This window comes from Bos javanicus, chromosome 15, assembly GCF_032452875.1.
Source record: "Bos javanicus breed banteng chromosome 15, ARS-OSU_banteng_1.0, whole genome shotgun sequence".
Taxonomy (NCBI): domain Eukaryota; kingdom Metazoa; phylum Chordata; class Mammalia; order Artiodactyla; family Bovidae; genus Bos; species Bos javanicus.
Window position 1 is genome coordinate 29235493 of NC_083882.1, and position 14370 is coordinate 29249862.

The 14370-nt window shown below is 39.5% G+C and overlaps 1 protein-coding gene and 1 non-coding gene across 12 annotated transcripts in view; one reads left to right on the plus strand and one right to left on the minus strand.

Annotated features, from left to right (window-relative positions):
- Positions 1–14370, plus strand: part of KMT2A (lysine methyltransferase 2A) — a 78121-nt gene that overhangs the window by 42130 nt on the left and 21621 nt on the right. For 6 of the 11 annotated variants that reach the window (XM_061440467.1, XM_061440460.1, XM_061440469.1 and 3 more), the window contains 16 exons: positions 702–848; positions 1231–1326; positions 1534–1654; positions 3163–3285; positions 3718–3902; positions 6229–6402; positions 7081–7191; positions 7491–7564; positions 8167–8360; positions 8715–8821; positions 9665–9802; positions 10820–10978; positions 11229–11346; positions 11466–11544; positions 12604–12764; positions 13990–14175. In XM_061440467.1, coding sequence (XP_061296451.1) covers positions 702–848; positions 1231–1326; positions 1534–1654; positions 3163–3285; positions 3718–3902; positions 6229–6402; positions 7081–7191; positions 7491–7564; positions 8167–8360; positions 8715–8821; positions 9665–9802; positions 10820–10978; positions 11229–11346; positions 11466–11544; positions 12604–12764; positions 13990–14175 — 2173 coding nt within the window. The remainder of the gene's footprint in view (positions 1–701; positions 849–1230; positions 1327–1533; positions 1655–3162; positions 3286–3717; positions 3903–6228; positions 6403–7080; positions 7192–7490; positions 7565–8166; positions 8361–8714; positions 8822–9664; positions 9803–10819; positions 10979–11228; positions 11347–11465; positions 11545–12603; positions 12765–13989; positions 14176–14370) is intronic. The other 5 variants (XM_061440463.1, XM_061440465.1, XM_061440461.1 and 2 more) reach the window with 4 other exon arrangements.
- Positions 2336–2469, minus strand: LOC133227236 (small nucleolar RNA SNORA70). The gene has a single exon (XR_009729786.1). It is a non-coding gene; the product is annotated as a small nucleolar RNA SNORA70 (small nucleolar RNA).

Consider the following 14370-nt stretch of genomic DNA (forward strand, 5'->3'; position numbering starts at 1 on the left):
CTTTATAGTTTTGGCCCACTAATTCTTTCATGGCAAAAGAAAATTATGAGTCACCCTCATTTGAATTTTTGAAAATCCCTGTTTCAGAATGAGAATAACATGTTTCTAAAATAAGAGATGGGAAGGACAAACCAGAACTTACAGTTGTTTAGAAGGTTGTAGAAAACTTTTAAAACCCTCCCTATGTCCCTGTATGACAGTCTTTTACATTGCCTTAGTGCTTTATTGATAACTTCTTTTATGATACTTAGCACATTCTATTAAATTTTTAGATTATATATCTATTTAATTATTCTATTTTATTTAAAAGTATTTATTTATTTAGTTGCACCGGGTCTTAGTTACAGCATGCAGGATTTTTTAGTTGTGGTACGTGAACTCTTAGTTGTGGCACGTGGGATCTAGTTCCCTGACCAAGGATGGAACCTGGGCCCCCTGCCTTGCAAGTGCAGAGTCTTAGCCTCTGGACCGCCGGGGAAGTCCCCACTTGGTTATTTTATAATTTTATTATTATTGCTTTAGTCCTCGGAAACTCCTGCAGTTCCCAGTATTCTGCTTTTTTTAACATAATCACTGCTTAGTGAACATATTGAATAAAAAGTATATACTACTGGACTTGTAAAGGTCAAGATAAGCAGGTAGGATTTGGTTGGTATTTCTGCATGGTATTTGATAACCTCTGTGCTCCTGTCTTACCCTAGTTTGTGTATTGCCAAGTCTGTTGTGAGCCCTTCCACAAGTTTTGTCTGGAGGAGAATGAGCGCCCTCTGGAGGACCAGCTGGAAAACTGGTGTTGTCGCCGCTGCAAGTTCTGTCATGTCTGTGGGAGGCAGCATCAGGCTGCAAAGGTACAAAGCTGGTGATGGAGTCACTTAGCGTATTACTCTCTCTCTCCATTTCTGCCTTTTAATTTAGAATTTTGTGTCTATATTTTTTCTCTCTAGGCTTAGTCTGGTTTGACTATTTAACCCAGTGTAGTCATTTGCCATCAATATAGCAGAAAATGTGATATTTGATAAAATCCTCAAACCTGCTTCATCAAAATGTTTATCACTGAGTACCTTTGGCAGGAAATAAATCCCTATGCCTTGAGAGTAATTTATGAGGAAGTTTAAACTGTTACAGTGATGTGCTGGATTTACCTGAGAAGTATGAAATGGGGTACTAAGTGGTAGGTGTTCACTGGAGGTGAGATGACATCCACCGTTTTGCTCTCTTATTTTCCTACAGCAGCTGCTGGAGTGTAACAAGTGCCGAAACAGCTATCACCCTGAGTGCCTGGGACCAAATTACCCCACCAAACCCACAAAGAAAAAGAAGGTTTGGGTGAGTACACACAAGGTGAACTTTGAGGAATTGTCCTGGGGCCAGGCTGTCGGGCTTGCACAAGGTGTAAGAGGAATATGCTGCTTGAGGGAAGAGGAGCCGTTCCAGTCGAGAAGTCAACTCTGGAAATGGATTTTTTAAAGATCTTCTTAAATAAGAAGAGATATTAAAAATAAGAAGTTCCGATTGACTTTCCATCTCTTCCAGATCTGTACGAAGTGTGTTCGCTGCAAGAGCTGTGGATCTACGACTCCCGGCAAAGGGTGGGATGCACAGTGGTCTCACGATTTCTCACTGTGCCATGATTGTGCCAAACTCTTTGCTAAAGGTAACTCAGAAAAGCTAGCTTAGTCAACTTTTAGAGGTTGTTCTTAGCGTTTGGGAGGTGAAGTGGACACTGCAGTGGAAGGACCATTCTTGTCAAGGATGCCGTTTAGACACATTTCCTGAGTTTCTGGTCTTGCTCTTTTCTTGACACACGGAATTGTAGCAACTAAAAAGGTTTTCTTATCTTTTGGGGTGTGAATTAAGGAGATTTTTTTTTTGACAGGAAAGTTGGATTTACTGGTGGGCATGAGTAAGGATGGGACACCACCAAGGCTGTCATGCATGCAAGACTCGCCACTTATCCAAGGGGCCACAATTAGGGATGTATTTGACCCACCCCCACCACAGCCATCTGGGATAAGCTGCTTTTGAGGAAGAAGAGCCATTCAGTTGAGAAACAGAAAAACATTTGGAACCATGCTTTCAAATTCATCCCTGTAACACTTAATAAATCCCTGCTTCTTAGAGACGTGGCTCTTTTGGCAGCCAGGGTACTTGAACTTGGCCCTGCAGAGGGCCTCAATCACAGGCTTCTTGTTCTGCAGCTTGGTGCAGATGGACATTATAATTGGCCAATGTGGACCCTGGGCACTGTGCCTTGGGGCTCTCCAGAGGCTCCTGATACAGTTGTCTGGAGCATGGATTGGGAACAACATGCCAGTCATGAAAGTCCACTGGAAAGGGCTGTCTCTAAGATCCTTTAGGGCAACCTGTACAGGTAACAGACTACCTATACCACCAAGGAGGCTGCTGTGTGCAGCCATCGCACACTGGGCCCCCATGGGAGAAGAGCACAGTCTGCTTAATTGGCTGCAAAGGGGACTGTTAATAGTAACTCACCACAAAGAAATGCTCTAAAGCATTACTTCCCAAAGTGAGGTAAATATACATTTGATTGTTTCAGAAATGATTTTAGGTGATACCGAGCCCAGGATTTTAACAGTTGTGTTAGAAAAAGATTATAGGCAATACATTAAACTGACTTAGGATAATAATGATACAAAGTTCACTGTTGAAGTTACTTAAATTAAGCAAATCAACATTGTATATTAAGTAAAAATAATAGGGGATACACAGATAAAACAAACTGATGAAGATTGTATACTTTTCTGAATTTTAGGAAACACTGCTCTAAACTCTAATGTAAAAGCACTAGGAATAAGGGAGAAGTATAAATTAAGTGCGTCTTTTACCTTCTCTTTTTTAAAAAACTTAAACATTTCTTTGGAATGTTTAAGAGAGAGAGTTCTGTCTTCCATTCTTTTTCTATTATGTTATCTATAAAAGGCTACCTTGTGACCTTTAAAAATGGGTCTAAAGAAGAGAACTAGTGGAATATTCTGTGAGCTCAGAATAATCCTGACACATTACACATGTGTGAACATTTCATGGTAGATGCAGGCTGGCATTTGTAAGTAGTTTCAGAAGCAGACTGTGGTGGCTTACATTTTAGATCAGATTGACCATATGTTAGTCAAGGGCCTGCTGAAAACTTTGCTTTGCTTTCAGGAAACTTCTGCCCTCTCTGTGATAAGTGTTATGATGATGATGACTATGAGAGTAAGATGATGCAGTGTGGGAAATGTGATCGATGGGTCCATTCCAAATGTGAGAATCTTTCAGGTACAGAAGGTTGGAGTCTTTTTTATTACAATTTCCTTCTTTCTTGGTACACTGCACTAGTAGCCCCAAAGTACTATAAATATAACACTGCATAACATTACAGTAGTGCTGTTACTTGAAGTCTTTTTAAGTTTATTTTTTGGTCTCTAAAATAAGATCATTGTATTAGATTGTGTTCATTTACCTTGAACACGTTCTTTAAAATACTTAAATGTTGTCCTTTGTGGATACCATAACCTGTTGGCTCTCCAGTAGCTGAATCCTGAGTTAGTGGTAATACTGTCCCTTTGGAGATCAGTACATAGGAGTTCTTAGGGGGTGTGAGAGACTTAATAACGTTTCTAACATACAGCCTGATGTTAAGTTCAGTGGAATAACTTCCTCTTTTCCCCCTCTTCCACTCTGAGAGCACCTTGTCACAGTAGGTTTTTGTCTCCCCAGATGAGATGTATGAGATTCTGTCTAATCTGCCAGAGAGTGTGGCCTACACGTGTGTGAACTGCACAGAGCGGCACCCTGCGGAGTGGCGACTGGCCCTTGAGAAAGAGCTCCAGATCTCGCTGAAGCAAGTACTGACAGCCTTGTTGAACTCTCGGACCACCAGCCACCTGCTGCGCTACCGACAGGTAGGCCCAGGTGTCGTTCTGTATCCTGAGAACTTGCTCTTTGGTTGTTTTGACCTCATTGTGGAATGTGTTGGTTGTTGTGCCTGTGTGCTTCTTAATTTGTTTTCTTTTGTTTCATTCTTCATTTAGATTTGTAGAGTTCCTTGTTTTGGCCTTTGGCCAGTAAGAAAAACTTCAGCACCAAGAGTAAAATGCTTCTCTGGGGTAAAAAGAAGGAAGGGGCCATGTCTCTTTCAAAAGTCTTGTTGTAGTAATACGAAATCTGAACTTTGTATTCTGAAGGCTACGGGGAGTCCATGAAGGACTTCACTCAAAAGAGTAACCTGATGAGAGTTACTTTTTCAGTTCAGTTCAGTTCAGTTCAATTAAGTTGCTCAGTCATGACACCATAGACTGCAGCATGCCAGGCCTCCTTGTCCATCACCAACTCCTGGAGTTTACTCAAACTCGTGTCCATTGAGTCGGTGATGCCATCCAACCATCTCATCCTCTGTTGCTCCCTTCTCCTGCCTTCAATCTTGCCCAGCATCAGAGTCTTTTCAGATGAGTCAGTTCTTCGCATCAGGTGGCCAGAGTATTGGAGTTTCAGCTTCAGCATCAGTCCTTCCAATGAATATTCAGGACTGATTTCCTTTGGGATGGACTGGTTGGATCTCCTTGCAGTCCAAGGGACTCTGAAGAGTCTTCTCCAACACCACAGTTCAAAAGCATCATTTCTTCGGCGGTCAGCTTTCTTTATAGTCCAACTCTCACATCCATACATAACTACTGGAAAAACCATAGCTTTGACTAGATGGACCTTTGTTGGCAAAGTAATGTCTCTGCTTTTTAATATGCTGTCTAGGTTGCTTTTTAGAGGAGGGAAAAAAATACCTGTAACAATGACTTGAGTGAGACAGAAGATTGGCGAGGACTGAGCGTAGAGGTGGGAGCCATGGTTGGGAAGCAGGTATAGTGCTTTAGGTTAGAGGGAGCAGGGTGGTGACCTGATGTACGAGGGTGGTAGTGGGACCAGAGGCCCTTTGGCTCCAGGACAGTTCCAGGTCTCCTCAGGACACAATTTGAAAATCAGTATGTTTTGTCCATTCAAGTCATGAATTATACATAAATTTGTCATTGGGAACACAGGTATAACGTTGGAAGAACCACATAGCTAACTTTAACTCAGAGCTAAGCCGCTGCTCTCTCTTTTTTAAAAATAATTTTATGTATTTATTTATTGTTGGCTCTGCTGGGTCTTTACCGCTTCATGGGCTTTTCTGTGATTTAGCAAACAGGGGCTGCTCTCTAGTTGTGATGCACAGGCTTCTCATTGAAGTGGGTTCTCTTACGGTGGAGCACGGGCTCTAGACACGCAGGTTTCAGTAGCTGCAGCACGTGGGCTCAGTAGTTGTGGCTTTCCATTCTAGAACACAGGCTCAATAGTTGTGCATAGGCTTAGTTGCTCCGTGGCATGTAGGATCTTACCAGTCCATGGATTGAACCCGTGTCTCCTGCATTGGCAGGTGGATTCTTCACCACCAAGCCACCAGGGAAATCCTGCTTTATCTTTTAATAAACTCTATTTTTTAAATAGGAAATTAGTTGCTGTCTTACTCAAAAGCAAGTAGACGGTTTCTGTTTCTTCATACTAGGTTGGGAGTTACCAAGCAAAGCTCCTAAGTTAGCTAGCCAAGCTATTAGATAGCTGGCTCATTTTTAACTTTCCTTTTCTATTGTTTGAGAAATCTCTGATTATTTTCAAGTTCTTTGGGTTTTTATAATATGCATCATCCAGTTGGTGTTCAACTGCTAAATCGTGTCCGACTCTTTGCCACCCCATGGACTGCAGCACGCCAGGCTTCTCTGTCCTTCACTGTCTCCTGGAGTTTGCTCAAATTCATGTCCATTGAGTCAGTGGATGCTATCTAACCATCTTGCCCTCTGCCACCCCCTTCTCCTTTGGCCTTCAATCTCCCAGCATCAGGGTCTTTTCCAATGAGTCAACTCTTCACATCAGGTGGCCAAAGTATTCGAGCTTCAGCGTCAGTCCTTCCAATGAATATTCAGTGTTGATTCCTTTAGGATTGACTGGTTTGATCTCCTCAAGAGTCTTACCCAGCACCACAAGTCGAAAGCATCAATTCTTTGGTGCTCGGCCTTCTTTATGGTTCACCTCTCAGATCCGTACATGAATACTGGAAAAACCGTAGCTTTGACTATACAGACCTTTGTCAGCAAAGTGATGTCTTTGCTTTTCCAGTCTCTATTCATTTTTTAAATAGAATTTCCATGGGTATACCTCATTTTCAGTGTTAGATAAAATAAACATATTTCCTGACAACAGGCTGCCAAACCTCCAGACTTAAATCCTGAGACAGAGGAGAGTATACCTTCTCGTAGCTCCCCAGAAGGACCTGATCCACCAGTGCTCACTGAGGTCAGCAAACAGGAAGATCAACAGCCTTTAGATCTGGAAGGAGTCAAGAGGAAAATGGACCAAGGGAACTACACATCTGTGGTATGTCTATACAGCAAACTACCCAAATTTCCAGTGCCAGTTTAGCTTCCTGAGTCTTTCTAGGGGTGAGGCTGGATGTTAGCACTAAAAGACAATTTATTAGCATTAAAAAATAAAAATATGTGTGTTGTTTTAGTTCTGTGTTTTGGAAGATGGGTTATGATAGAGAGGGTATTGTCTTTTGATTTGACTTTCATCTGAGTTTTTTTAAAGTTATTTTTATATTAACACTGTTTATGCAGAAATGCTAATGTGAAGATAACGGGTTTGCCTCTTATGAGATACACCTGAATAATGTGTCTTTTTACATTGGATGTTTATTTGAAGATAGAAGTCTTTTAATTTTATGGTTTGAAGAATGTGTAGGAAATGATTGTCTGTTGTCTCATATCCATTGTTCATTTGTTTATTCATTTCAGTCTAAGTGAAAAATCATGGCCCAGTATGGATAACTTACCATTATACAGCTAACTTATTTGCATTCTTGCCTTATTAGTCTGGCATCTCCTGATTGCTGCAAGTTAACTATGAACTAAATCCCAGAGGCCTCCACTAAAGAGAAATGATACCATATTATATTAGGGTGTCCGTTTTCTGTTGGATCTCTTTGCTGGATGAGGAAGTGATTTTGAGAGCATACTATTCTATGAATAATTAATACTTTGTTTTTGTATACAGTTGGAGTTCAGCGACGATATCGTGAAGATCATTCAAGCAGCCATTAATTCAGATGGAGGGCAGCCAGAGATTAAAAAAGCCAACAGCATGGTCAAGTCCTTCTTTATTCGGGTGAATGATATTAATAGTTCATGTCTTTGATACTTAATCTGTGAGTTGTTACCCCAGGAACAGAACAGACTTGTTCTTGTCTGTGTTTTGCTTTGCCATGTGTATAAATTATTTTGGTTTAATTAGTTCCTCTGATTTTTTGGGAGGAGATTGGTGAGGTCCCAGAGAGGATGGACTTTCTCTTGGTGTGGCCTGAAATCATCCTTATATTGACAAAGAAGCTGATGTGAAGTTGTTAGTTTTTATGTGCTTTCCAAATGAATGGTCACATGCTTATATTTTGTTTATTTCTCTGTTAGCAAATGGAACGTGTTTTTCCATGGTTCAGTGTCAAAAAGTCCAGGTTTTGGGAGCCAAATAAAGTATCAAGCAAGTGAGTAAATTCAGTTATTACTTTTTTTTCTCCTCATCAGAGATCTGAGTTTTCTTAAATTTTTAGATTGAGGTTTTATTTTAGACTCGATTTTATTATTGAAGATTAATCAGTTGAATGCCTTTTTATTGCTGGTTTAGAGACAACATTTACTGTTTATTGTAATCTGTTGCCCTTTTATTCTTTATGTATTTGTTATGTTTTAGGGAACTTGTGGCATATGTACAGTACATGTCCTATATATATATATATCCTAGTAATTGGGCTAATTATAACTACGTTCTATTTTATTTGCTTCAAATGATGCTCTCAGCGGTTTCTGATTCTCCATATTTAACCTTAAACTTTTATTTATTCCAGTAAATCCTTTTGATTTTCAGGGTTATCATTTGTTTCTAGAAGTTTAACCAAGAGTCACAATACATCAGGATTTTATTTTTAAAAATAATAAAGTCCTGTGTAGGCAGTTTCCAAATTCTGTGATTTGTTCTTATATACTGCACAGTCTCAAGACCTGATGATATCAAGAATTTGACTGTTTTGTTCAGTGTTGGGTATCTTGTAGGAGTTCAATAAATACTTGTTGAATCGATTGTTTCCAGCAGTGGGATGTTACCAAACGCAGTGCTTCCACCTTCACTTGACCATAATTATGCTCAGTGGCAGGAGCGAGAGGAAAACAGCCACACTGAGCAGCCTCCTTTAATGAAGAAAATCATTCCAGCTCCCAAACCTAAAGGGCCTGGAGAACCAGACTCACCAACTCCTCTGCATCCTCCTACACCACCAATTTTGAGTAAGACATCAAATGAAGACATATTATCCATTTCTAAGTGCAAATGATTGACTTTGTGAATCTAAATTTAATGTAATTCCATACTGGGAAACTTTCAGGTGATCCTTAAAGGTAATAAAATCATTTTTGTTTCACTTGGAATGTTACCAAAGAATTGATACAAGTATCAGTTTCTGTTACAATGTATTCATTGTATTCATTTCTGTTACAATGTAACAGAAAGCAGATAGTAAGATAGCATTACTTTGAAAGTGTTTCATAGGCTATAGACTATTTAAGCTATATTGTTTTCTTTTTTACTGGTAATCAGACATGGAGTTAACAGTTTTAACTGGATGTCTTTTGGGTTCCAAGGTACTGATAGGAGTCGAGAAGATAGTCCGGAACTGAACCCACCCCCAGGCATAGAAGATAACAGACAGTGTGCATTGTGTTTGACGTATGGTGACGACAGTGCTAATGTAAGTACCTTGGTGCACTGAGTTGTGCTTAATAGACTAACCCATGATGAACTATTTCTGTCTAAACTTGGTGACCAGTTTAGACTTTTTATTTAATGAATAAAATGAATATTTGTCACTTAGTTTGTGGTACTTAGGATTTTTTTCTATAACTGATTTACTTGATTTAAAAGATGACTTACCTTATATTAATATGCTGATTTCTCATAAACGTCTATAGGCAGTTTCTCAAAAAAGACTTTTATGAGAGTCAATAGAATAGAAGTTCCACGTTAAATAACTGTGTCTAATGTAGTTAGCAATGTGGTTAAGATTCCTAGTTCTGACAGATTGCCTGGATTCACTTCTGTGCTTGGCCGCCTACTTGTTGACCTTGGCAAGGAGCTTAACCTCTGACCCTCAGTTTCATTTTTTAAATAAGGATAGTAATTCTTACCTCAGAATGGTTATGAAGATTAAAGGAAATAATGTATGTAAAGCCTTTTGTAGGGCCTGCCTGGCACATAGTAAGCTTATAATTTTTTTAAAAAACATTTTTAATGCAAGCTGAGAGAACTGGCTTTGAAAAATGGTTTTAAAGAAGTCAATGGGCACTTCTATAAACTTAACACATTGCTTAGTTTTAAATTCTTTATGTTTATAAACTATTTCTAGTCTATGGAAAAGGTAAAGAGTTGAAAAGTGAAAAGAAACTTTGAATTGTGATTTTTGTTCTCACCCATGAGTTAAAGACTTTGAATTGATTTACTGAAGTTATCCTGACTCAGGTAAAGCCAATACCAAGGAAAACCCTATTTGATGTTACATTCTTTAAAGAAAAAAGGAAATCTCTTTGTTTCATAGGATGCTGGCCGTTTGCTTTACATTGGCCAGAATGAATGGACACATGTAAATTGCGCTCTGTGGTCAGCAGAAGTGTTTGAAGACGATGATGGATCACTAAAGAATGTGCATATGGCTGTGATCAGGGGCAAGCAGCTGGTAAGAACTTGTGGGTGAATGTCACGGGGACTCCCTCTCAGTTTCCAGATGTTCTTTCTGAGGCTCAGTGCTGCCTCGCTGATGTTTCTCTTGGTTTCTTCAGAATGGTTTAGCCAGCAGCAAATATTGGTGTGCATTGTAGGCAGATTGCTATTCTGACCCTTGGAAGATGGGTGCAAAAGAAATAGGAAATAGTCTTATCTGGTTAGAGAGATAATTCAGATGCTCAGGAAAGGTATTCATTTAAGTGGTTTAGACAAAATGACCTCAAAGGTTCCAGTTGAATCAGCACTCTGAGGCTTCTTAGGATAAACCCGCAAAGTACATATACAAAGAGGGGCTGTGGAAAATGATTAGTAGCAGCTGAGAGTAAGCAGAAAAGGCCATGAAGGAGTAGAATTTTTAAAGCTGTGTTTTGAAGGAGGGGAGAAAATGAAGGATTATCAGAAAGCAACAAAAATAGCACATGCATAAGAAACATAAGTAAAATGTGTGGAGGGCACAAAGCAAAAGTCTTCCCTGGAGAGGAACCCAGATTGTGACTGTGACAGAATGAGGTGGCAACATACAGCCTGGCTGAAGAAAATCTTTGCATCATATAAATTCATCAATTAAGCCTACTAATTAAGAACCACTATGTTTCTGACTAGTATAATCGTTCTAGAACTGAGTTCTTTTGGCTATAATAGCTTTCTTCCAAGATAATGTTTTTAACAATGATGTTCAGAGTTTCGTTTTCTCTGAATCAGTTGTGCATCTTAGAAAAACCTGTTTTGATCCAAGTTCTAAAGCAAATCATCATATTTAAATTTAATCATTCTAGGCCCCATGGGCTGTGGGAAAGAAAGGATTTATAGAGGAGGCTTTATGGCTCATATCACTTCTCTGTAATTCAGCAGATTACAATAACAAAATGAACTGTGGGAAACCCAGAATGGGGTGACTCTGTAGAGAAGATGGAGAATGGCTAAAACATCTGAAAGTCTGACTCAGGCTCTGTTCTTTCTGGATTGTTAGAGATGTGAATTCTGCCAAAAGCCAGGAGCCACTGTGGGTTGCTGCCTTACATCCTGCACCAGCAACTATCACTTCATGTGTTCCCGAGCCAAGAACTGTGTGTTTCTGGATGATAAAAAAGTGTATTGCCAACGACATCGGGATTTGATCAAAGGCGAGGTGAGCTTTAGTTGCTTTTTGAGTTCTCTGGGAAAAGAGGCTGAAGATATTAATAGCAAGGTGGTGAGCTGTATTACACCTTCCTACTAGGTGCTCCTAGAATCACCTTCTCTTGGGAGAATTATCAAAGGCCCTGCTAGTGAAACAGAAGAGTGATTTAGAGATACGCCTTGTCTTTCCCGCTGAGTCAATATCCTGAGAATAGTGTATAAAGGGAGAGCCTAACAGCTACCCTGGCCTTTCATTTAAGGTGGTTCCTGAGAATGGATTTGAAGTTTTTAGAAGAGTGTTTGTGGACTTTGAAGGAATCAGCTTGAGAAGGAAGTTTCTCAATGGATTAGAACCAGAAAATATCCACATGATGATTGGTAGGACATGGGCCTTGGTTGTCGGGGAGGCTGGCTGTGTCATTGAGGTACTTAAATCTTCAGTTACAAAGTGGGCCTTCTCATAGTCACCTCTAATCAGTTCTTCTTTCCTTACTCAGGCTCCATGACAATTGACTGCTTAGGGATTCTGAATGATCTCTCTGACTGTGAGGATAAGCTCTTTCCTATTGGATATCAGTAAGTAACTCTGTGGAGAGAAGACAGCAGCCCTACCACATGAATGCCCTGAGGCAGTAAGTGGGTCATCTGATGTAGAGCCATACTTGTTAGCAGGTTTTAAGTAATTGCTTTTTTTTTGTTTGCAACATCTTGTAGATTGAGACTCAGGTATCGTTTTATGTCGGCTAGATCCAATTGTAGAAGGAAAGAATTGACATAATTTCAGAATCATTTCCAAATAAAACCTAGAAAACACCAGGTCAGTCTCTTTTAAGAATCCACTAAATTCCATTCACCTCAGTTCATAAGTCCAGTTGTTGTCAGGCATCAAACACCTTATGCCTCTGTCCTCCTTTTACATCTTACATTTTATCGGTGCTTCTGAAAATATAAACCCCCACAATAACAATCAGATTCTTCATTAAGAATTTATAGTAACAATTTGCTCCCACAGGCAGCAAATTGTCTAAACCTGTAGCAAACTGGCAATATAAATTTAAAATTCCCTTTCTCTCTCTTCCCCTTTGGAGTCTCATTTGTTCTATGTATATGCCAGTTTATTCTGCATTTCAGTTCTTTCAGCAGTCTCTGCTCCACGTCTAGCTGGCAGCCTTTTGTGTAAAGCAGTAGGGTCCACCAGCATCTAGCTGATTTAAAGCAGTTACGTTTCTCTTGTGTCATGGGGCTTTCCTTGCAAAGGAAACATGTCAGGTGTGATCTTTCCTCACTTGTATACATTGTGGGCCAGTTATCCCTTCCTGAAGGCCCACAACTATGTCTTGTAATAGTTAGTGGGGTTTTTTTTCTTTGCATTTTAGGATATTTTACTAATTTTTCCCCTGCTTACAACACAATAAAAAAATTTGATGCTGTTTTCAAGGGGCCAGAAAAAAAAATCAAGAACTTCAAAAAACTCAGAAAACCCTAACTAGGGGACTCTCTAATAAGAATCCATGAAAGAAAGCTAAATTCTGTAAATGCAGGAGGCCAGGGAACCTTGGCTGAGAAGAGGTTTTGACAGCCTCGGTACCTGCGTCTGTGCGCTCACTGACGGTGATCGTGGCCATCTGCGTGCAGGTGTTCTCGGGTGTACTGGAGCACCACGGACGCCCGCAAGCGCTGCGTGTACACGTGCAAGATCGTCGAGTGCCGTCCCCCGGTAGTGGAGCCAGATATCAACAGCACTGTTGAACATGATGAAAACAGGACCATCGCTCACAGTCCACCGTCTTTTGCAGGTTACTCTTTAAAAAATGTTTTATTGGAATGTAATTGCTTTATAATATTGTATTAGTTTCTGCCATACATGAAAGTGAAATCAGTTATAGGTATACATATATCCCCCATCTTTTTTTAGATTTCCTTCCTATTTAGATCACCACAGAGCATTAAGTAGAGTTCCTGTGTTATACAGTAGGTTTTTATTAGTTATCTCTTTTATATATAGTAGTGTATATATGTCAATCCCAATTTCCCAATTCATCCCATGCCCTTCCCCCTTTGGTTTGTTCTCTACCTCTGTGTCTCTATTTGTGCTTTGCAAATAAATTTATTTGTGCCATTTTTCTAGATTCCACATATAAGTGATACAATATTTGTTTTTCTCTTTCTGACTTACTTCACTTAGTGTGACAGTCTCTAGGTCTATCCACATCTCTGTAAATGGTACAGTTTCATTCCATTTTAACGGCTGAGTAATGTTCTATTGTATATATGTACTATATTTTCTTTATCCATTCCTCTGTTGGTGGATACTTAGGTGGCTTCCATATCCTGACTACGTAAATAGTGCTGTAGTGAACACTGGTGCACATATCTTTTTGAACTATGGTTTTTATCAGGTATTTGCCCAGGAGTAGGATTTCTGGGTCATATGATAGTTCTGTTTTTTGTTCTTTGAGGAACCTCCATACTGTTTTCCATAGTGGCTGTACCAATTTATATTCCCACCAACAGTGTAGGAGTGTTCCCTTTTCTCCATATCCTCTCCAGCATTTATTGTTTGTAGATTTTCTGATGATGGCTATTATGACCAGTGTGAGGTGATATCTCGTTGTAGTTTTGATTTGTATTTCTCTGATGGTTAGTGATGCTGAGCATCTTTTCATATGTGTGTTTGCCATCGGTGTGTCTTTGGAGAAATGCCTGTTTGTTTGTTTTGGTACTGAGCATCATGAACTGTTTGTGTATTTTGGAGATTAATACCTTATCAAGTTGCTTCATTTGGAAATATTTTCTCCTATTCTGAGGATTGTCTTTTCATTTTATTTGCAAAAAAGTTGGAAGTTGAATTTGATTTGGAGGAATACTGTGATTGAAGGATAGGGAAAAGGCATTGCTTTGTAAGGTGGCATTTGTTTCTGTTTTGGTATTTATCTAATAGCTGGCTTTTTCTTGACTCATTTGTTTGATTTTTTTTTTTAATTAAACTTTTTTAGTTAGAGTTTTTATTTCTTGCCACAGAAATTTCACCCAAGGAAAGTCAAAACACAGCAGAAATTGTAAGTCCTCCATCACCAGATCGACCTCCTCATTCCCAAACCTCTGGTTCCTGTTTCTACCACGTCATCTCAAAGGTCCCTAGGATTCGAACACCCAGCTATTCTCCAACACAGAGATCTCCTGGCTGTAGACCACTGCCTTCTGCAGGTAAAGGACTTCACTGACCTACTCGACCCAACAAGGTCAGCTCAAGATTAGTTTGTAATTCTTTCAGGAAACTTTATCTTAATGATGTTTGCCAATTGAAAATGTTGATTTTCTGTTACCTGTTAACATACATAGCCAAGTCATTGAAACCAGAGACTGCAACACATTTATCCTATCTGTAATAGATTTTGTTAC